This window comes from Mirounga angustirostris, unplaced genomic scaffold (genome assembly GCF_029215605.1).
Source record: "Mirounga angustirostris isolate CCGP_5_RB_7025 unplaced genomic scaffold, mMirAng1.0.hap1 SCAF_4, whole genome shotgun sequence".
Taxonomy (NCBI): domain Eukaryota; kingdom Metazoa; phylum Chordata; class Mammalia; order Carnivora; family Phocidae; genus Mirounga; species Mirounga angustirostris.
In genome coordinates, this window is record NW_026991712.1 from 16163088 (window position 1) to 16187311 (window position 24224).

The 24224-nt window shown below is 43.8% G+C and overlaps 1 protein-coding gene and 1 long non-coding RNA gene across 5 annotated transcripts in view; both read right to left on the reverse strand.

The window, feature by feature from the left end:
- Positions 1-1502: 1502 nt before the first annotated feature.
- On the reverse strand, positions 1503-10924 carry TRMT12 (tRNA methyltransferase 12 homolog). Of its 3 annotated transcripts, XR_006794210.3 has the most exons (4): positions 9440-10924; positions 9211-9348; positions 6649-6677; positions 1503-6217 (listed from the first exon to the last, which is right to left on the reverse strand). XR_006794210.3 is itself a non-coding variant. In XM_045895924.3 (2 exons), the coding sequence occupies exon 1, from the start codon at positions 10790-10792 to the stop codon at positions 9473-9475; it is 1320 nt and encodes a 439-aa protein (XP_045751880.2). In that variant the 5' UTR covers positions 10793-10924; the 3' UTR covers positions 1503-6217; positions 9440-9472. The 3 variants fall into 3 exon arrangements, 1 of the variants encoding a protein (XP_045751880.2); XR_006794208.3 differs by lacking the exon at positions 9211-9348 and having other exon boundaries at positions 9440-10908; XM_045895924.3 differs by lacking the exons at positions 6649-6677; positions 9211-9348.
- Positions 10925-13755: 2831 nt separating this feature from the next.
- The window catches only part of LOC123858739 (uncharacterized), a 43841-nt gene continuing 33372 nt past the window's right edge, over positions 13756-24224 (reverse strand). Inside the window, exons 3-5 of one of the 2 annotated variants that reach the window (XR_010410521.1) lie at positions 24090-24202; positions 20969-21160; positions 13756-15244 (exon numbers count right to left, since the gene is read on the reverse strand). This is a non-coding gene — a long non-coding RNA (uncharacterized LOC123858739). Of the gene's footprint in view, positions 15245-20054; positions 21161-24089; positions 24203-24224 lie in introns of those variants that run through there. The other variant, XR_010410522.1, reaches the window with a different exon arrangement.

Consider the following 24224-nt stretch of genomic DNA (forward strand, 5'->3'; position numbering starts at 1 on the left):
GAGCAGATACACGCAGCTTCCTTAGAGGGAGAAGGCAGTAGGAAACAGGTACTTAGAACCACCCACTCCACCTCTCCCCACCAGTGTATTATGTATTTACTTCAAAAGGAAGATGGGGATGCTGGCAGGAAGGGTAGGCACTGATAGCCCAAAAAGGGATAAATATGTTCCATAACTTTTTCTCAGACCTTGGGAATTACTTAAAAAAATAATTTCTGGCCTGAAATTACTTTATTGTTTTTCTCATTTAAGTAAATTTCAGATGGGGCACCTGGGTGGCTCAGTCGTTAAGCATCTGCCTTTGGCTTAGGTCATGATCCCAGGGTCCTGGGACTGAGCCCCGCATCGGGCTCCCTGCTCAGCGGGAAGCCTGCTTCTCCCTCTCCCACTCTCCCTGCTTGTGTTCCCTCTCTCACTGACAAAATCTTTAAAAAAAAAAAAAGGTAAATTTCAGATATGTCCATCAAAATTCAGCTACTAGTTGAGTCTTCTGGTTTTGTAAATGCCAAATGAATAGGAAAAGTCTGTTGTTTAGTTAAGGAAACGAGACTATAGTGGCATTTGGAATCAATGTTGAGTATATATTGACTACTTTGGTTCATTCATTCATGTAACAGACATTGAGCACTATGTGCTTGGCAGTGTGCTTGCCCACTTCTGCCTCTTGTCTCTAGATAGAGTACTTAAACTCTCTAATCATCAGTATCCTCACCTGGGAAAAAGAAAAAAAGATGGTTAATATTGCCAGATAAAGTATGAAATACATAGCATGCATCATCCAGTTTAATCTCAACAAACCTGTTGAAAGACATAGACAGTAACAGTGGCAGAGCCAGGATTCTAACTGGTATTTTTCTGATTCCAGAGCCTATCTGATCCTCTGCAAGTAATTTTTCATGCAGGTTACACAAATTAAAACAATATATTTTAAGTACTTAGTATGATATATAGTATGTAATAGTAATTAGTGTGGTGAACAAACTTTAGGAGAATACTCACTGGAAACCTTACAACACTACACACAACACTTCGCAATGGTTCTGTGTTTGGCTCAGGAGTACTGTTAAGATATTGTTTGTTAGTTTGGATCGTTTTATGTGATAATCATATTCACAGTACTTAATTTATGTTAGAATGTAAATAGGTGATAGGTTCAAATATGTTAATCATGTTAAGTGATGGTCAAGAATAATCTGAGGGCCAAGACACTACTGAGAGGCAGAGTACAAGTAACACTAAGTTAAAAACATCTGCCGAGGCAGGGAGCCCAAAGAAGATGGATATAGTACCCCACTGACGGATGGGAAGGATAGGACCCTTCCCCCTAGATGGGATCCTATAGTCCAGGCTTCTAATAATCACTTCTCATTTCGGAGCTGCACCCAACTGAGTAGAATAAAAGCTTCAAGATGGAAGATTCAGTACTGTAAAGATTTCAATTTTACCCTCTATGTTCAATGCAAGCCTAACAAAAAATCTCAACAGGTTCTTTTTCCCAAAAATTGACAAGCTGATTTTAAAATTCATAAGAAAATGCAAAAGGTCAAGAATAAGGGAATCTTAAAGAACAGAGTTGAAGGACATACAGTATCAGATATCAGGACCTATTGTAAAGATAGAGTAATTTAAACAGGATGGTATTGGTGCTTGGATAGAAAAACGGACTGTGGAACAAGGTAGTCTAGAAACAGCCCCACATATACGGTCACCTGATTTATGATAAAAGTGTCACTACAGTGCAGGATAAAAAAAAAACAGCAATATAATGGGTCTAACAAAGGCTGCATATCACTTAAGGGTGAATGATCCTGGAAGCATTCTCCCTACAGTTAAGAACAATTTAACTTGTATTAGAGATGGGGGGGCAGGAATAGGACATGTTAGAATGCCAGAAGCTGCCCTTTTTAATCAAGATTTAGCAGTTTTTAAAATAAATGCTCTTCAGATTGTGGCAAGCCTTTAGTTTCTAGAGTTCTAAAAAAAAAAAAATGTTGATTTTGACAATTTTTGCCAGTGTTCTTATTGCTTTTATGGAGAGGCCAGTTTTCAGAGGTCCTTATTCCATCGTTTTGGAAGTTGCTCATTTTACTCTTGACATTGGGTAGGGAAGTGTCAAGAGACGCCCTGGTGGATGGAGTAAGCATGAAATATACGCCTTCCTGCCCTCCCTGTGTGACAATCATGACAATAACCCTACTTCCTCCTCATGATCCCATTCACTTATCCCCACCCAGAATGGGGACTCCTCCTCGCCTGCTGGTCTCTTAAGCACAAGGAGCCTGATGTGACTGGGAAACTTCAGTAGGTTAAAGCTTAAAGGGTCTATTACTTTATCTCCTGATGAAACAGTTCCCCAATTAGGAACCAGCCCTCTAGTCTCACAAAGTTGTGGGGATGGGAGGCACAAACTCCGTGGGTGGGCCTGTGGGGACAGGAAGTGGGTGTGTTACCTTCCTATTGCTGCTGTAACAAATAACCACAAACTTAGTGGCTTGAAACCGCATAAATTTATTCTCAGTTATGGAGGTCAGAAGTCTACAATCACGGTGTCAACAACTCTGTTCCTCCTGAAGCATCCTGGGGCAGAATCCATTTCCCTGCCTTTCTCAGTTTCCAGAGGCTGCCTGCATTCCTTGGCTTGTGGCCCCTTCCTTACATTACTGCATCCTGCTTCAGTCATCACACCTCCTCCTACTTGTATTACCTCCCTCTCATAAGGACCTCTGAGATTATATTGGGCCAACCTGGATAATCCAGGATACCTTCCCCATTTTGAGATTCTTTTTCTTTTTTTTAGAGATTTTATTTTATTTATTTGACAGAGAGAGAGACAGCGAGAGAGGGAACACAAGCAGGGGGAGTGGGAGAGGGAGAAGCAGGCCTCCCGCAGAGCAGGGAGGCCCGATGCGGGGCTCGATCCCAGGACCCTGGGATCATGACCTGAGCTGAAGGCAGACGCTTAACGACTGAGCCACCCAGGCGCCCCCCCCCCCCATTTTGAGATTCTTAATCACATCTGCAAAGTCCCTTTTACCTTGTAAGATAACATATTTACAGAACATGGACATATTTGGGGGAGGCATTATGTAGCCCACCATAGTAGGAATTCTCCTATTTCTACCCTTTCAGTCCTAGCTGTGCATTTTCTATCTATATGGGACATGGACTATGTAATAGGTGTTTAGAGTGTATACTGCATCCTGATGGATGGCATCTCATTCACTGGGCATTATCTCCAAGCTTTGGTCTGGTGTCAAAAAGTTTTTCCACCACTCTACCAGGCCAGCATTTTCTAGGATGTGATAGGACTGGTGAGTCACATGGTCATGTGTCCACTGAAACACCTTTGCTGTAAATCAGATCCCTAGGTCAGAGGCAATATTACGTAGGATACATACAGATGGATCACACACTTGTAAGCCCTTGGATAGTGATGCTGGCCAACATCTTGTGGGCAGAAAAGGCAAACTCATACATGCAGATGGGAAGATTCTGGTCAAAGTGAATCACTGCCCTTCTGTGACCAAAGTCCAATGTAATCCACTTGCTACCAATTAGCTGTTTGTTTTCCTTGAGGGATGGTGTTGTTCCAAGGGCTCAGTACTGAATACTAGGGAGTGGCTCCTTGGTGAGTAGAGGCCATGCTGTTGGCATCTTGATAACCTACATCCCTGAACATGACTTTATTCATGAGCCCATTATGCTATTGGGGTAGCTCATGACTACAACTGCTAAAATTAACTGGCCAAGTCTTTTTGTTTACTTGTTCAGTTCCTCTTGCACGGTGCAGGTCTCTGGTAGGCACTGTTCTGCAATACAAAGATGTTTACTCATGTTCCAATCCCAGAGATTTTTCCACTGCCTCTTCTCCCGGCTTCCTTGTCCCTGATCTAATCTTTCCCACTCCAGGGCCCTGATCAACTCGTCAACCTATCTGACATTTGCCATAAAGGTATATTCTTACTTCAGGCCACTTCTCTTTCCATACAAAGTGGAGAACCAGAAATATTGCCAATTTTGCCTTTTGGGAGGACTCCCCTCACTTCTGAAGAGGGCTGTAGGGTAGCAGCAGTCTATTTTTTTGTTTGAACCCATATTCCAAGAAAACCTATCAATTAACTTAGCTGTGCATTTCTGTCCTTCATCAGCAAGACAGAAGAGCCTCTCAAGTGGCCATAATTGTGAGCTGAGGGAAGGCACTGATGCAAGAGTTATAAATATGACACAGGAGTCTGGGCCACCTGCCTGTGCTACCTGTTCATTTCCTCTGGCCTTTCTTGTCATCCAGGAGTATTGATGTGTGGGAGAGATGCAAAAACTTATTCTTTACTGTGAAGGAGATATCTTAGCATTCAAGCAGACCAGCAGCCCTAAAAATTTCACTATTGTAACAGGTTGCTGGACTGTATTAGTGATTATTTTCCATCTTTGGAGTGTAACACACTAGCTTATTGTTTATCTGACCTAATTAATATGATGCTATAAATATAGTAGGTTAGCGTGATATTCTGTGGGATGTTCAGATGGTCTAGATCTCCTCAGACCATATTATGATGGGAGAGTGGAGTCCTACATGAATGCAAACTGCATCTTAGCCAGCTCTCAGGACCCAGGTTCCATGGCTCCTGGTAGTATATGTTGGTTAGATCCTACATCCCCTTTGACACATGGGCCCAGTTGAAATTGTTCAAAGTAGACCCAAAAATGAGGAGAGGGGGATATAGTTGCTTCATTGTGGTGTTGTGGAAGTGCAGTCTTATTCATAAAGTTGTGTTACCTTTACTTGAGTTATGAAACTATGCATATATATAGCTTTGATTTAAAAAAATAAAATTCAATTACTAAAAGAGAAACTAGGACAATCTACCCATCTATATCTATCTACCTAATGGTGTACGTGCATCTTTATTGCATGGGCCATTCAATCCAGGAGACAATATGATACGTGTGGGGTGTGTGTGGGTATTCATGTGTGGTATGTATGTGTGGTGTGTCTGTGGTATGTACCAAAATACAGTTTTAACCTCATATTCATTATTTTCTATTTGCCTCTGATTCAACCTTGACCTTTAAAAAGCCAAAGAGACAAGTAGCTATTCTGACAGTTTTTGGCCTCTCTGAAATTATGTGGTTGTTGATCGAGTAACCTGGCAAGTATTATCATATCAAATCAGAAAGATGCCATTGTATTTATTGTTAATATTTTTATATTCAGTTTATAATATAGGTAGGGATTCTAAGCACAATAGTGGTAAGAAATTTTTATGTGCTTTATATGTTGAAATCTTGTGTCAGCTTAAGTACTTGTATATATTTATTATTGCTAGAGTGAATTTCTTCAATGATTGTGAAAGCTAGTAAATTTATACACTTATTATAAACTTCTAAATAGTTTTAAAAAAAAAAGTTACACAAAACACATGAACAACCCGCTCAAGGTACTGGACATAGGCAATGGACAATGATCCATGGGAGATGCAAACCCACAAGGTGAGCCACTGAACTGCTCCATCTTACTGCCTGGAGAAAGTTTCTGGGCTGTGGCTTGAGGGGGAAGCCAGGTGGAGCCCAGGAGACTCCCTGAGGTGGAGATGGAACAGGGAGTCCTAGGAACCCAGGAATGAGTCCAGAGAGTAGAATGCCAGAGTGGAGAGAGCTACAGAGAACTCCAGACATCTGCTGACCATTCCCCTAAAGTAGCAGCTGAGTAATGATCAGTACACACAGTACACACAAAAGGAAACTACCAAAGGCCAAGAAAATGACCGGTTTTATGGCTTGCCCAATTTGAAGTGGTTGCACCCTGAGGCTGTTCAGAATAACATATATTGGGTGTGCCCAGGTGGGAGAAAGTGAATTAAAAATGCTATGTATTTGCCATCATTTTAAATGTTTTTATGTTTAAAACGTATATGTTATACTCTATATCAATATATGCACACAATTTATTTAAATTATGAAGTTAATGAACCAAGCAACTCACGGTTGAGGGAGTTTAATAAAATTATCATTACTGTTTTTTAATCACAACCTCTCCATCAAGTGGGTGCCTTACCCGGCCACTAATACTGACGCTCACAAAGGAAGCCTTCAGCACACATTCCTGGACTGAGGTGACAAACACTCCATGAGCCTCCTGATCCTTTCAGTCTTTTTTCCTTGGTTCCATTAGATGCCTCTTCCTGACCAGGCCAATCCAGCAAGTGCTTGGAGAAAACTGTAATGTAAATGGATATACTCAAGGTGGAGAGAAGGCTTAAGGGACCCTTGTTTTCTTCCATTCACACGTAACTCCGGCTCATTCTTTAACTCTCAGTTGATGCATCCCCACTCCCATCTTCCCAGGCACACTCTCCACTTCCCCCAACCCATACCCCCAAACATGGATGGCTGCCTCCTCTGTGTGCCTGTAAAAACCCGTTTGTCTCAGCACTTAGTACACAGTATTGTTTCTTCTGTGTCCATGTCGCTGGAAGTGATCCCACTGTGGGCAGGACTCAGTTTTTTTTTTTTTTTTTTTTTTTAAGATTTTTATTTAAGTCATCTCCACACCCAGCGTGGGACTCGAACTCACAACCCTGAGATCAAGAGTTGCGTGCCCTACCTACTGAGCCAGCCGGGCGCCCCTCAGGACTTAACTTTACTCACCTCTGTGTCTCTGGCCCTCATCACAGTGCCTAACGGAGAAAGGACACAGTACATCCCAATTAATCAATGAGTGGCTTTTCAAAATAAGGACATTCTACTTTAACTACTAAAGCAAATGTACAACAATTCCTCACACCCAAATTGGGAAACGGTAGTTCACCTTCTTTTTTTTTTTTTTTTAAAGATTTTATTTGTTTTTTGACAGAGAGACAGCAAGAGAGGGAACACAAGCAGGGGGAGTGGGAGAGGGAGAAGCAGGCTTCCCGTGGAGCAGGGAGCCCGATGCGGGGCTCGATCCCAGGACCCTGGGATCATGACCAGAGCTGAAGGCAGACGCTTAAGGACTGAGCCACCAAGGTGCCCCGGTAGTTCACCTTCTATAAAGACTACTGAATGAATGATTTACTGGGTGCCAGCCATTGTGATGATAGTTAATGTACGTTAACTCATTTAAAGCTAAAGAGTATCCTTCAGGATATGCACAATTGTTAACTCGTATGTTCAGATGGGGAAACTAAATCTTGAGAGGCTGCCTCAGGTCACGGACAAGGGAGCGAAGCCAGGAGGCATACAAGTGGAAACTCAATTCTAGGAAGATAGAACCCATGCCAATCTTCTGGCACCCCTGAGCCCTCAAGGCCTAATGTGTATATCGCAGGGTGAATGAATTCACCCAGGTGTATCTGACTTCAGCGGCCTATCCATAGCTTATGGCAGAAAGGTAACTCCTCAGCCCCTGGACATGTGGCTCCCTGACTCACCTTCCTCATTGCTTCTCCCCTGCTTTCCTTCCTCCCCATATTGGCTCAAGTCCCAGCAGTTTTAGTTTAAGGCTCAAAAGCTACAGGCACACATGTGAGAAGAAACCCAGTATGTAAAAGAGGAGATGATTAAGGCAAACAGGCAGGCTGCCCTGTGGGATGGGAATGGAACAATTAGGCCCCCTTCTGGGGTGGGATCACATGAGAGCTAACATTTCCTGGGGCTATGTACCAGACACTATTCTTTTTAATCCTTATAACAACCACCATCTTCAACACCTCTCTCCCTGCTTCTGCTGTTCCAAACTGATCTAATGACGATGCTCCAAACATTTTCTGAGCAAACTTTTTGCACCTGTTTTTTTTTCTTCCACTAGCATCTGTTTCCACCCCGACTCCAATTACCAAAATCTTACCCAGTTTTTAAGAGCGGTATCAAACACTACCTCTCTGAAGACTTCCCCATTCTCAGAACTTTTCTTCTCCACCTTTGCACTTCTATATCATGCTATCACTCATATGGTACTTATTGTATTCCAATTCTTTCAGTTTTTGTGTTATTTCTGCTGCTAGGTTGTGAGCTCCTCAGAGACTGGGGCTGTATCTAATGCACCTACAGTTCATATACACAGCAGGTTCACCGATCCTGTCCTTATTGACACTGTTACAAGAAAAGGGCAAGCAGCTCCAGCCCAACCCCAGCCAGCCAAATGCCAGATACAATCACCATCCCGATAAAGCCACACTTTCCTGTGTTTCCTTCATCAAGGAAACAAGGCCAGACGGCTTCAAAGTGCACCAAAACAAAGCTCTGAAGTGCTTCTCAAAATTAGTCATCCCAAAGGTAATCAGTGATACTCTGCAATTAGTCATTCCAACGGTAAACAATGGGGCTGGCAGACAGTCATAAGATAAGGTGAGGCTTGAAAAACTGCAGAATATCTCACATTCCCAATAGCTCCTTATGTTGGCCCTGATGTCCACCAGAGAAAGAATATGAAAAGGGAGCCAGAGAAAGAATATGAAAAGGGAGTCTGAGGCCTGTTAAAATCTAAGATTTTAATTTGAACTTTTAAAATAGCTAGCTTAGGGGCACCTGAGTGGCTCAGTCAGTTAAGCATCTGACTGGTTCAGGTCATGATCTCAGGGCTCCCTGCTCAGTAGAGAATCTGCTTCTCCCTCTGCCCTGCCCCCACCCCTCCTGCTCGTGCGCTCTCTCAAATAAAATCTCTTAAAAAAAAAATAGCTAGCGTATTGCACAGACTTAAGGCTGGAAATCTAGTTTCCCCATAATTTAAAGCAGTCATTCTTAATCTCTTTTCTACAACAACAAACATAATATGTAAGACGCCTCCCCAACACTCATTTAGGAATGCTAAAGGGAATGAAGTTAATACAATAGAGTAATTCTTAAACTCTTCCTTCCCTAATTTAGTCAGTCTTTGTAACAAAGCTGCACCATTTGAGTGCTTTGATTTGGACTGTGTTGCTTAGTCCCATGGATTTCATATCTCAAATCCATCCACTGCCACCACCCTAGTCCAAGCCACTGCCATATCCTCCCTGGCCAACCACAGAAGCCTCCTCGCAGGTCTCCCTGCTTCTACCCTGGCCCCACTCCGGTCAATTTTCCACACTGTAGCTGGAGTGATTTTGGAAACAGCACTGTGTCCTTCACTCTAAAATAACCAATGCCCTGTGTACAACTGCTTATTAGACAACAGCCAATGAGACCATTCACAGACACCCTCATTTTGCAAGTAAGGAACTACAAGGCCAAAAGAATATTGGAACCACGTACCCAAGGTAAGACAGGACTGAGGTCAGAATTCATTGTACAGGCCTCATCTCAATAAGCCATACTGCTTCTCCCAGATATGTAGTTCGTTCTCAATGTGTTAACGGAAGACAAACAAGATGACTTGTACTGATCTAGAGCCTGCTTTCAGGGACACAAAATATTAAAATAGGTTGCCAGGAGAAAAGAGGGGTGAGAACCCCGCCTCAACTTATGTATTAGGGTCACTCACATGTAGATCCTTGTGGCTCAGGATCCACCTTCTCTAGCCAACTAGAGGACAGGGGCGGCATTCCAAATCCAACACTATATGATCCACGTGGGGAGCATAGGATTTCACTGGTTGGATGTGCAGGATTTGTGTCTTCCATGGTGTCCCGTGCACCTGCTGAAGAAGGGTGGCAATACGAGTTTCTGCAGATTCCGCCCACCTCTGCCACTCTGGTTTGGTGGCTGCTGACAGCGTTCTTCTCCTAGAACCCGTGGTTGCTCCATTTGTACATTGGTTGGTGATAATTTGCTGAGGATAAGGCCGATGCTCCTTCTCCACTTCACTGCTTCCAGGAGGCTGGAGATTCTTGCCTGGGTAAGATTCCACATTTTGGTGGATATGCAAAATGCCCCCTGCATCCCGTCTTAGCACTTGGCAGGCAATGGGCCAGCCTTCTTCAGAACTGGGAATCAGTCCCAGGTTCACCCTGTCCGCAATGTTTGAGAGCTTCAGTTTTCTGTTATCCCCAAAGTGTATTTGGCACCGATCTGCCACTCCATTGACATCAAGGTTCTTTCTCAGAGCAACTACAGCATGGGGGTTCCACTCACAGGCATGGACGAAGGTAGCACCAGCATGGACTAGGAAGGGCAATGTAAAATAACCAATCCCTGCATAGAGATCCACCAGCACTTCTCCAGCACAGGGCAGCGATGCCACTCGAAGCTTCTCAGTGATGTTTCCGAAGGAGAACATGCACTGGGTCACGTCAAACTTATATCGGATCCCATTATCCACATGCTCTACCCAGCCATGGTCGCCCAGCAGCAGAGTCACTGCTGGTGTTCGAGTGCCGTCTGGTGATACCCGCCCTCGTTTGGCCACACGATGGACGCCAAGTGCAGACGCAACAGTCTCCCAGAGGTCTGGTTCCAGATTTTTCCATCGCTTGGCTTGGAAACAGTCCTCGCTCAGCAACAAGAGGTCACCATGTCGCTGCCAAGATCTGGGCAAATCAGCCTCCAACTGAGGTGACCACGTCACTCCCCGGCCCTCTACCCAGCGACTCACTTCAAGACACAGCCTTTGGGCAGGTGAACAACCTTGGGCCTTCTTTGAGGGAACAGGATCCAGGAGCTGCGTTACTATACAGGTGCTGCCTGGAGCCACACGATCCCTCAGCTCTTGAAGGTGCTGCTCAGGGAGAGTCTCTCCCAGCACGGGCAGCGCCACCGTGCCATCCGGCATCTTTTCTACCCGGTGCCGTCTATCCAGGAGTTTCTGCTTCTCGAGATACTCCCTGTATCGCTGGGTAAACCGAGGCTCAGTCACAACCGCGACAACAGCCGCAGGCTTCCCACCTTCCCCTTCCATGTTGCTGGCCCCACATCCTCTCGGATTCCCTCCGTGAGACTCTCTCTGACTCCACTCACCCGGCTCGGCATTACCGACCGCGGCTGCAGGAGGAGCGGCGCACACGCCCGGGAGCCGGTGTCGGAAGTGACGTTAAACGGACAGGCCGGAAGTAAATATTGAGGCGCCCGTTGGCAAGTAGCGTCGCCGTTGCCGTGGTGAAGCCGCGGCTGCCATCTTTGTTGTGGTTGACGGTTAACTTGATGCCGCCTAGCAGAAGATGAATAATAACAAGGAGTTCTGTGGGCTTAAAGACGTCCAGTTAATCGGTATCCTCCAGAACCCTCGTGCACTGTCTTCAGTTCTGCTCACGAATCCAAAGAGACAAGTGCACTTAGAATGATGGGCTGAATTTGGAGAAAGGCTTCCCATAGTCTCATGCTGCTCTCAGGTCAGTGTCAGTGGCCACAGCATTTGCTGAGAGTGAAGGGTCAACTATAGCTTCCTTATTCCCTTTCCCTGTTAAGATAGTCGTAACCCTCTCACTGTCCTGAAGTATAAAAACAAACAAACGAACACAAAAACCCCACAAATGTTCGGAAGTCAGAGGATCTGAGTAAATCATATCACCTCTCAGAACCAAAATCGTCACCTGTAAAATGAGACTTAGGTTAACTTTCTCAGATGATTGCTACGACTGAGATATTATATATAAAACGCTTTGAGCAGTGACTAGCAAAGAGTAGATACTCTAAAGAGATATAATGTGATAAGTTGAAGTGGTTAGATAGTAGATATTAAATACCTGTTGGAATGCTTTGATAAACTTAATGAGGACAAGGAATTCCGCTACACCTAAATGCAAATAATGTAAAATAAGAGTTGGAAAGAAGCCCTGTTCTTTCTACTTACCTCCCGCCATTCTACACATTAGAATATTGAGACCCAGAGAGTTAACATTAAGTTCCCTAATTCAGGTCTCTGTGTATGGGAGGCATAAGGCTATGGTTAAAACAGTTTCTTGTTTCTTGACACCTATTCAGTATCAATCAGAGTTGTTGTTGTTGTTGTCAGTTTGTCTCTATGTTTATTTATTTTTTTAAAGATTTTATTTATTTATTTGACAGAGAGAAACACAGCGAGAGAGGGAACACAAGCAGGGGGAGTGGGAGAGGGAGAAGCAGGCTTCCCGCTGAGCAGGGAGCCCGATGCGGGGCTCGATCCCAGGACCCTGGGATCATGACCCGAGCCGAAGGCAGACGCTTAACGACTGAGCCACCCAGGCGCCCCAGTTTTGTCTCTATGTTTAAAATTCAGATTCCATGGAAAAAATATCAAGTGGGACAGAGTAGAAGACCCTTTTGGTGCCCCATATACCTTTGGGACTCATCATTCCTGTATATGCCAATCCAATGGCTTCTAACTAAACCACTTAGGAGTCTGCCTGATGGCTTTCTCTGCTCACCAGATTTGGCTTAACATATGTCTAGGGGAGGCTGGAAATGCTGGGGAATTACTGCCCACCCAACCCCCACCTCTTGAGAGCATTGCTCAACCAGCAACCGATGGAATTTGGTGAATAAATTTCCCAGCTTCCACACACCTTAGTTGGAATACTTCTTTTTTTTTTTTTTTAAAGATTTTATTTATTTATTTGAGAGAGAGAGAATGAGAGACAGAGAGCATGAGAGGGAGGAGGGTCAGAGGGAGAAGCAGACTCCCTGCCGAGCAGGGAGCCCGATGCGGGACTCGATCCCGGGACTCCAGGATCATGACCTGAGCCGAAGGCAGTCGCTCAACCAACTGAGCCACCCAGGCGCCCTAGTTGGAATACTTCTAAGGTATGTTCTAAACTGTCTCCCAGTGTTCTCTTAGGACTTCAGTTTTTCAGTAATTCTCTCTATGTCACGCACGTTCAATTTCTCTTTCTCTTTCTCCCGGATTATTCCCAAAACACACTGCCACTTGCCATCTTTAACGACCTCCCTTGATTCTTCACTTCTACTGATATTTTCAAGTTCATATTTCCCACCACTCCATATCTACCACTCCCAATTCCAGTACCATTTGTGTCTTTAATATCTCAACTTGGTGTCTAATAGGCGACTCATACTTAATATGTGTCAAACAGGTTTCTTTCTGCCACTGTTCCCATGTATATAATAGTACCATATTATCCAGCATCCAACAATTTACTCAAACACACAGTTGAGAAACTATCTCTAATCACCTCCTGCTTCCCACATTTTCCTCAACTTCCTATAGGTATTTGATGATTAACTGTCAGGTGTTTCCATACGCTATATACTCCATATACTTTTATAATCCAAAGTATATAATAAATTGGTCTACCTCTTTTGATCTCCCTAGCCACCTTCTGGGACATAGATTACTGCAGCTGCCTTCTCACTGGTTTCTCCTTTAGGACTCTTACCTTCCTTTTTTTCTCTACATACCAATCAGGATGAGAATTTTCAAAACATTCTGATCCTATCTCTCCCTACTGAAACAGTTCCTGCCTACCCATTGTCCAAAGAGTAAGCTCCTAGCCCACCAGACTATGCATGATCTGGCTCCTAAATCAGCCTGAGACTGAAAATAGGCCATGCCTTTTCTCATGCTTTTACCTTTGTACTCACCATTCCCTTTGTCTGAAATGCCCTTCCCTCAGATGATGGAATGGCTGGGGATTTGCCTGAAGGTCATCTTCTGGTGGGGCTTTCATTCAATTCAACACTCTCTTTTCCCTCCACTGTTAGGTCTACTTACTGTTTGTTAATTTTAGGGTGCTTGTGTGGCTCGGTCCATTAAGCCTCTGACTTGGGCTCTGCTCATGATCTCAGGATCATGATCTCAGGATCATGTTCTCAGGGTCATGATCTCAGGGTTGTGGGATCAAGCCCCGCCTTAGGCTCCCCGCTCAGTGGGGAGTCTGCTGAAGATTCTCTTCCCTGTCCCTGTCCCTCCGCCCCTCCCCTGCTCATGCTTCCTCTCTCTCTCTCAAAACAAATAAATAAATCTTTTTAAAAAATACTGTTAATTTCTCCTTGATTGCTATTTGTTTACTCTTAAATGTCTGTCTTCCCTAGTAGGAAATAATTTTCTCATAGGCAAGGAATGTTCTTTTTCTGTTTGCTGCTATATCCCCAGCATCTTGTATAGTTTCCAGTCACAAGTCATTGCTTGGCAATGCTATAGTAATTAAGAGAATGACTGCTTGATCACCAGGAAACCTGAACATGTTTGTACCCATTCAAGCAGGAATCCATTCCATGAATGTAGAATGATCAGAAATTCAAACAAAGGATTGATAAACTAAATACTCCTTACTGTTTTACTTAACCTACAGATGAAGGTTAAATGAATTATGGTACATCCTTTAGATGGAAATAATAAACAGTTGTTATGATTATAAGAAATATTAATGACACAGGAAGTTACTCCTTGTACAGTGTTTAGTTGCAAAATATACAACTATGCCTTAGATGGTATTTATTTAAACAAGTTTATGAGGGTAAATGTGAACAGTGATTCATAGTGATTCCCTATATGTGATGCGATTATAAGTGATTCCATTTTCTTTTGTATATTTTTCTCTAGTTACAAGTTGCATGTGATGAACAAATGTTATCTTTATATCTTAGAAAAATCTTTAGAAAATCCTTGAGGCAGCAAAAAAGTTGTTTTCTGGGTCCCCTACAAATGGAAGCTCCCTTTCATTTTATTTGTAGTGGGAGGTGAGAAAAGTCGTATCTTACAAAGTGTTTTTTCTGTAGGTTTCCTTCTGTTCCAAAGTCAGTTTGACACTTTACAACAATAATTAAAATAATGTAGCAAGGCCTTTGACCCAGATATAACCTACTATTAACCTGAGCTAAACATAATATTGGGGGATATGATTTGAAAGCTAACTTAATATTCGAGAGTTGGAAACGGTCCTTTAAAAATTGCAGATTTACGAATGATCTCCACTTGTACATGGCCGTCTTGATCCACCATCCCTCAAGCACGTGACCTCACTTTCCCCACCATTTCCATCATGCGAACTCATTAAAATGACAACAAAGCAAGAGCAACCAACAACAACAATAATAAACAAGCGTGTAGACAACCCGTGAGTTCCAACACAGAAGAGGATGATTACTTAGTTAAGGAGAAGTAGGTCAGGGAAATTAACTGCAGAGGGAGAGGGGAGGGTGGGAAAACTTTATCACAAATCGCCTCTCCTGAAGTGGCCAGAATTATTTAATTCCATATGAATTTTAGTCAGGGAGCCCCCAGCTGGAGATGAGTTTGTTACACCTCTTCTTGATGAGATGCCAAACCAAGGGACCGTCCACCTGCCTCTCTTGTGAGAGGCGACATTCAATTCTTTAAGGGCCGGCAGCTTTCATGTAGGAAGGAGGTTCTGCACGGTGTTGGGCTGGCTATATACACGAGAGCTTGCCTCCGTGGCTTGAGAGATCCTGGAGCCTAGAGATAAAGAGGAATAATTGCTTTCACTTTCTTAGTTTTCTCTTCCTTCTGTTCTTCCCTCCGCTTGCTGCACCTGGAATGTTGTTCCCTTCATTAGGTGCCTCTTCATTTGTTCATTTTAGCATCACTGCTGTGTTTTTTGAACAACTGTTTGCTAACTTCCCTTCACGGAACTCTATTCTGAGTTGTAGATATGCTCACGAATACTTCTGATGCCATGAGTGAAGTGTGACTGGAGTTGCAATTTCAAGTGTTTTGTGAGCATGGAGGAAAGATTAAGCCATCCCTCTCGTGCATTTTGAAGAACACATTCTGTTGCTTTTCCTCCTACCTCACTGAATGCTTCTTCTTATGGGTGTACCTGTCTACCTCCCCCACCACATTTGATTTTCCCAGACACTTCACACTCAACACTTCCAAAATGAAACTCAGCTTGCGTTCTCCCCACTCCTCTTTAGCTCATGAAATGCCCTGCCAGTCTCCTAGTTGCTCATGTCACAAACCTGGGACTTTTCTTTTACTTATGCCCCTCCCTTGCCCTCAGTGCTCACAACAAAACCACCTTCATTTTGAATGGACTTTACCTGCTGCAGAGTTCCCCAGAGAGAATCCCCTTCTCTCTGCACAGTGTCCTAGACTATGTCTCACAGTTTCCCGAGTGGATTGTTCACCTCTGTTTACTTCACCGATAACATACTCTTATTTAACTCCCTTTATGTCAGAGTATTTGAAGTAAAAACCAAGATGGTGAAGAATTTTTTTCATAAGCTTTGTTTTACTATATAAAGAGCTACATTGTCACATTACAAAGTACATAATGCCATAACTGAATGTTCCATTATTGTACGTGGGCTTTGAATAATTCATATTATGATACTCAGAGCTTGAGACTTTGTAATTAAGTTTATAAAAACTCAAAAATAACAAGATTTAATAAAATTTTTATTTAAAAAGTTCTCACTTTAATCCATTAGTAATTTCATTCCATCGTGGCCAGAGAACATACTATGTATACTTTCAATCCTTTTAGGGTTATCGAGGCTTTATTTTATGACCTAGCATATGGTCTATCTTGGAGAATGTTCCAGGTGCACTTCAGAAGAATGGGTGTTCTGCTGTTGGTGTGGAATGTTCTGTAGTTGTCTGTTAGTCTGTATCCTTTTAGCTTATTATCAGGTAAAATAATTTTCTGGTCATTATAATTCATAACCATAGTCCCAATTCAAAAACTAGAATGCCTAGTATTAAGTGCTAATCTAAACACATTGTCCTCTCTTCTTCCCATGTACTCAACACACTCCCTCCCTTTGCTGCAGCTCACTTTCATGACTGGTCTCACTGCCCAGATAATTCCCTTCCCAAGACCAGTCAGAACATCCTCAGGAAAGCCTTCTCTAACCTCCTATCCATCTCCCCAGTAAGGAAAATCCTTACCAGTGATTCTCATAGCACCATGTTCTTCTCTTAGAACCCTTTCCAGTCATATTTTTTTCATTTTTAAATTGGATTAATGGCTATCGTCCCACAAGTGTGTAAGTTTCAAGGGGGTAAGGAGCTGGATTTCCCCCATTACTGTATTTCCTTATTGTATTTATGAAGACCCGTCACATATAGTACATTCTCAGAAAGTATCCATAGAATGAACACATAAGTGAGTGAGGGAGTGAATGAATGAACGAGTGAACGATGGAAGAAGAAAGATGTAAGGGAAAAACAGTTTATGGCCCAAGGGAGCGTTTTAGTTCCAAGTTGTTGAAGAAAGATGTACAGGAAAAACAGTTTATGGCCCAAGGGAGCGTTTTAGTTCCAAGTTGTTGCCACTAGATGGCAGCAACAATCAGCACCAAAGTAGTTGCAGCCTTTGAGTAAAGTTCTTTCTTTCTTTCTTTCCTTCTTTCTTTCTTTCTTTCTTTCTTTCTTTCTTTCTTTCTTTCTTTCTTTCTTTCTTTCTTTCTTTCTTTCTTTTTTAAGATTTATTTATTTTAAAGAGAGAGCGAGAGAGTGAGCAGGATTGGGGAGAGGGGCAGGGGGAGAGAATTTTCAAGTAGACTCCCCGCTGAGCGCGGAGCCAGATCCCGATGCCACTGGGCTTGATCCTAGGACCTTTGAGATCATGACATGAGCGGAAACCAAGAGCCAGACACCCAACTGACTGAACCACCCAGGCACCCCAAGTTCTTGGGTTTCTAATGGTTTGGATGTCCAGGCCTCCTCAGGGGGCCTACCATTCTCCATTCAGCTCTATTAGACATCCCTTACTGACACGGCCAATCCAGATACATGAATGTGTTTGGCAGCAAGTAATAAAACTCCCAACAAACAGCAGCTCAGCAGTGGGTAGGGAGGTAGATATTTTTTAAATATGAAAAGCACTTCAGGGCTTGTGTATCGGTTCAGGGAACTCCCCAGTAAACCAGGCTCCTTCTCAGTCTTAGTGTGACCCTTTTATCCTTGAGGCTTCAATATGGGCACAATATTTCTAGGCTCTGTGAGCAAGATGAGGCAGAAAGAATAGGGCAGATCAAGAGAAGTGCCTACCCCTTGGACTTCTGCCAACCCCTCTGGGACAGAAAGGGGTCCCTAAGCCACCCTGACTGCAGGGTGGACTGGCTTTACTTTTTGATTATGGGGCTAAATCGAGGAGACATAAGGGAGAGTGAACAAACATCAGCCATTAAGTGACATTCCTCTAGGCAGTAAGTGAAAAAGCCCCCTGGAAACAACAAAGAGGCTCTGGAGAGGAGTTTGGATGAAAGACAGGAAGGAGACGTAAGAGCAAAGACTAACTTGTGTGAAGAAGTTTTAATAACATAGTTTAGCTAAGAAAGGACTGAGCTGACTCTTACTGCTTTCACTTTCACTCAGCAAGCTCTGAAAATTTGAATTCAACTGGGAATCATCTTTTTCAGGAGGTCCTTCCAGACGTCTCTTTCCTTTTCCCCCCACCTGGGTTTTTAAAAAATTTTTTAAGGACAATGTTAAAAAAAAAAAAAAGAAGATATAAAAGAATTTTTTTAAAGTAGGCTCCAAGCCCAATGTGGGGCTCGATCTCACAACTCTGAGATCAAGAGTCTCAAGCTCCATATTCTGAGCCAGCCGGGTGCCCCAGATTTAAAAGTATTTTTAATAGTGGCACTGAGGAAAATAATAGGTAACATTTATAAAGTGCTTACCATGTGCCAGGCACTAATTTCAATGTTTTCTATTAAGGAACCTCTCCAAGAACTCTGTGAGGTGTTTACAATTATCATTCATGTTTTTTAAAAAAGGATATGACCATTGTCACCGAGCTAGGAAGTGGTGCAGCCAAAGTTCACATCCAGACCAACTGACTCCTGAGTCTACATTTTTACCCCCTGCCCCATGCTGCTGTCAAGCACAAGTGACCTACCAGTTTTTGGAGGTCTCCAAAATGATGCCGCGTGCCCCATGAGTATGCATGATGGTCCCAGTGGGGGGGGGAGGGGAAATACTAAAGTTTTCTTCTTTCAATTCATTTTTTGTGTCCCGTATCTTTAATTTCTCTATCTGCATATATGTAATGAAGTATATTAGTATATTAGCACTGTAACTCTTTTCCAAGATTTATACGTAAGATACACAGATGCATAGTTTAGAGCTCTCTGGGTTAGAGAGGTGCAGGTGAAAAGGGGGGGCTTTTTAGAGAGGCTGGCTGAGTGTGTTTGTATTACTAGGTGTCGCCACCAGGGGGTGCTTTCCTGGGCAAAGAGACTGGTGACATTTCCAAAGGGAGGGCTTAGGGATTTCATCACTTTCTTTGTATGGCTGCAGTGAGTACTCTCTGAACACACTCTCCATCTTCCTTCTGCCCACTGGATGTTTTTCACACACCTGGCTGGTCCATCCACCTTTAGGCTTTAGGAAATCACTGCAGAAGATGACCTATCCCAGCCCAGAGAGAAGGCAGAAGAGCATTTCTATCCTTCCTCTCCACCTAAACACTCCTTACCCCTGAATTCAGCTCAGGCATCACCCCCTCCTCCTTCCCCCGCCATTCTGCCTCCCTCCCCACCACCACTCCCTCCATCTGAAGGAATCCATGCCTCTGCTAATGTCCCATTAAAATCTCCTCATTTCTCACACGTAGCACGTGCCACAGGGTACAGAGATCCACTTCGCCAACAGTGACCCCCTCAAGAGCAGGGGACCTTGTTTCCTTCTCTCTGGCCTGACGCTCAGCACAGTGCCTGGGCAAGGACTATTCGTCTGGAAATGAGTTTCCAGAGTCAGGCTGTTCTGCTCTCAGGGGACTAAATGTGAACCATCTCACCCAGCTGAATTAAGGCACCGTGGCTCCATTCACACAAAATTTCACCTTTGGACAGCATTAGCTTGTGAGTCACTTTCCTGTTCTGAGAAGCGGATCTACTGTGATGGTGACAAAGCTTAAGCTTCAGGTCCCGTCAGGTGCATGGGCTCCTTCCGAAGATCCTGGACCCTGGGTGATGCCTTTCACAGTGGTTTCACAGGGTCATGTGCTTTTGTAAGATTTGCAAAAGTAAGATGACTTACCCACAAATGGTTAAGATCGCTGTGTCGCTCCATGCCACCTTCCTCTCTGGTAGGGTGTGGATGTGGGCATCTTGGGGAGTCAGTAGGTGAAGTTAAGATGGGATACATTTAGGCGCGCCTGGGTGGCTCAGTCGGTTAAGCGGCTGCCTTTGGCTCAGGTCATGATCTCAGGGTCCTGGATCGAGCCCTGGGTCAGGCTCCCTGCTCCACGGGAAGCCCGCTTCTCCCTCTCCCACTCCCCCTGCTTCTGTTCCCTCTCTCCCTATGTCTCTCTGTCAAATAAATAAATAAAATCTTAAAAAAAAAAAAGATGGGATACATTTAGTCTGGTTTAGTGGGATACATTTATGTGATCGCATTCTCTTCTGTGTGTAGTTAAGTGCTTGCTAGCCATTCAGGTTTAGGAATTTCAGAGATAATTGTATGGCTAGCCGCTGGATTCACCCGGCCTCTTGACACAGAAATACAGGACCAGGTGTTCCATGGTGATGTGAGCATGTTTTCTGATGCTGGGCACTTGAAGGATGTGAGTCATGGAGGAGAAACCAAGTTTCTAGTGTGCAGAAAGCTTCTTTTAACCTTCAGGCATGCATACTTTTAAATGGAGGCTTCAGTTCTCAACAATGTCTGATTAACATTCGGTTCAGAATATACTAGATAACACAGCACATTCATTATAAATGTGCCATACATTAGAAAAGAGCTTAGGAATAGGATATATATATCTTTTAAGTAATCTCTACACCCAACATGGAGCTTGAACGCATGACCCGGAGATCAAGAGTCACATGTTCTACTGACTGAGCCAGCCAGGCATCCCGAGAGTAGGATATTTAGTGAAACATCACATTCAACACAAGTTCAACTCACTGAGACACATGCTTCCCATTCAAAAACACACAGCACTCATTAAGCTGTTTTGGTGGAATTTCAAAGCAAGAATCTTGCTTCAGGTCTGTGTTCTAGCCTCCATGTCTTAATCATTATACCATTCATCATCCAACCTCAGGAGTACTCAACTTTTCTGGGTTAGATTCCCTTTTGGCAGAATAGAGCAAAAGCGTGAAATTCCTGCAAGAGGGAACTTCCTGTAGGACAAGAACACAAAACCGAGAGCAAGAAGGAAAAGAATAAAAGGACAGCCTGGCTCTCCAATGTCAGTAGCACGGAGAGTAGACGAGGTCTTACCTGATGCTTAGGTCTCACTTTGGCCTTTCTCAGAGTTTCCAAAAGAATGTCCTGTCACTCAACTCATTAGTCTTAAAAAGGACAAATAGGTGATTTCTCTGACAACATGTTTCTATTTTTTGATCAAGAAATTTTAAAACCAAGCGGCTGCTGGCTGAGGATCTTCCAAAACATTACAGTTCTTGTGTAAACCTAAAGAACAAAAGAAAAGTCCAGAGTCACACTCCCCTATGTCAACTACATTGATGCAATTCAGGCCTGGAAATCATAGAGCAGGGGCCAAACATACTTTTCACATAAAAACATTTAAAAGAGGGGCGCCTGGGTGGCTCAGTCATTAAGCGTCTGCCTTCGGCTCAGGTCGTGATCCCAGGGTCCTGGGATCGAGCTCCGCATCTGGCAACCTGCTTGGCAGGAAGCCTGCTTCTCCCTCTCCCGCTCCCCCTGCTTGTGTTCCCTCTCTCGCTGTGTCTCTCTCTGTCAAATAAATAAATAAAATCTTAAAAAAAAAACATTTAAAAGAGATCAATGCAACTTCGTTTCGTCTGCATAAAACCAAGCGAGACAGTCATTTGCTCTTTGCTCTTAATTAATGCCCCACAGATGAAAAAATTAAAATCCTGTTTGGTCACTATTGTATACATCAATAAAATGTATGTTTTTTAAATTAAAAATTAGATGGCGGGGGGCGCCTGGGTGGCTCAGTTGGTTAAGCGACTGCCTTCGGCTCAGGTCATGATCCTGGAGTCCCGGGATCGAGTTCCGCATCGGGCTCTCTGCTCGGCAGGGAGTCTGCTTCTCCCTCTGACCTTCCTCCCTCTCATGCTCTCTGTCTCTCATTCTCTCTCTCTCAAATAAATAAATAAAATCTTAAAAAAAAAATTAGATGGCAGGGTCCCTGGGTGGCTCAGTCGGTTAGGCGTCTGCTTTCAGCTCAGATCATGATCTCAGGGTCCTGGGATCCAGCCCCACATCAGGCTCCCCGCTCAGTGGGGAGCCTGCTTCTCCCTCTACCCCTCCACCCCCATTCCCACTCATGCTCTCTCTCTAAGAAATAAATGAAATCTTTAAAAAAAACTAGATGGCAACACACACATTTGAGTTTATCAGAATTTTTATGCTTGTAGGCCACAAACTAGCAGCAATAATAAGACCAGCAAGAGTTCTCTGAAGTTGCATGTTTTATACATTCCAATCCCCGATCACAAAAACAAATGTCAATCAACCATGTTAGAGGAGAGACTGAGTCATATTCCTACTCTCTATGTAGAAAAGGATACTATAAAATTGTTGTCACATGTAGAGGGAATCAAAGGATATGCAGCTAAATATGAAGAAAAGGTCTTATTTAGGTGCCTTAAACACTTAAGAACAATACTGTTATTTTTCTGTTTTGTAATGTTTGTGATATTTGTGAGGTTTTTTTTTTTTTAAAGTAGCAATATGTTGGGATTTCTTTTCTTATTCTAGATACATATTTGCTTTTGTTCCTATTTTTATATTTGTAATTTTGTATTCTTTTTCCCCCCCATTTTTGGAGGCATAATTGACATATAACATTATATTAGTTTCAGGGGCACAACGTAATGATTCCATGCTTGCATATAGTGTGGAATGATCACCACAAGAGTTTAGGTAACATCCGTCACCACACACAGTTACAAATTGTGTTTTCTTGCCATGAGGACTTTTTCAGATCTACTCTCTTAGGAGCTTTCAGATATGCAACACAGTCATATTAGCTGTAGTCACCATGCTCTACATTATATCCCTCTGACTTATTTATCTTATAACTGGTAGTTTATACTCTTTGACCCCATAAAGACGGCCACAAATTTCTAAATCCCAGGCCCCCACCGAACCTGAATCTGCTGCTGGCTGTTCTGGGAATGCCTTGGGGTTGCCTGGAGAAAGGACTGAGCTTGCACTACTCTCCTTCTCAGCCCTGGGCCCCACTAGCATATGCTGGGGGGCGTGTGGGGTGCAAGATGCTGGCAGAGTTCCCTCCCCTTTACCACAAGTGGTCCCGGACACTTATCCACTATATTTGGGATAAGCAGTGATTGCTTTATTCTCTATAATTCAACTTCATTTTTAACCTAAAGTTTCTCTTCCTCCCAGCCGATAGGAAATTAAACTCATTCCTGGGGTTCTCCCCACTGAGGATTGGGCCATGGTTTTGGGGACGCTCTGAACACTGAATTTTGACATGATTTCAATATGATGATGGTACCAAAGTACAGGGAAATGGGGGTTCTGGTCGGCTGTGACTATACTTGCGTGCGTCTGTGTGGCTTCTTGGCATCCCCACCATACTTGGGTGGGTCGGGCACTTTTTCAGGAGGCTTCCTGCATTTTCCATGTGCCTAGACAAAATCCAGGGGCCATTCCAGGACGTGGGACCTGCTTCGCTCTTCACTCAGGACCAACAGAACCATTCTCTCTCATCCCTGCCACCCCCACCCCGCTCCCACATTTTTTTTTTAAGATTTTATTTATTTATGTGAGAGTGAGCACGAGCAGGGGGGAGGGGCAGATGGAGAGGGAGAAACAGACTCCCCGCTAAGCAGGGAGCCTGACATGGGGCTCCATCCCAGGACCCCGGGATCATGACCCTGGGATCATGACCAGAGCCAAAGGCTGACATTTAACCGACTGAGCCGCCCAGGTGTCCCTCCCTCCCCTACTCCCACATTTTTGCTGAATTTCCCTTTTCAGTTTTGCCCCCAGGCTTCTTGCCCAGACTATTAGCACGTACCTGGGATTCTGCTCTGATTCTGGGGATTGGGCTTTGGGGAAGAATTTCAGGAAGCCAGGCAGGCCAGTCCTGCTCTCTCCTGTTACATCCCTCCCGAGGTCACAAGCAATAAGCCTTGTAAATGTGAGTGGGAACAGAGGGAAAAGGGGGTACCCGAGAAAAGCCAAAACTTAGAAATAAATACTTCAAAATATGGTCTAACACATCTATTTATTCTGAATTATTTATTCTGAGTATGGCTGTCAGGCCTTGTCCTACGAAAGCCTTACTTACCATTTTGCATAACCTGCACAACGGACCTTGAGCCATGCCTTCTACCTGCTCCGCTGGTGATGAAGCTGCGTCCCAGAGAGACTCACTAACCTGTGCAGGATGACGCAAGCCGGGTGTGATGTGAGCCCAGGCGAAGCGATCCTCACGTGCGCTGCGTCCTGAGGGCAGTTGCGCGGGGCGTCGCTGCGGAATCCAGGGCACACCTGTCAGGGAGAGACACAGCTG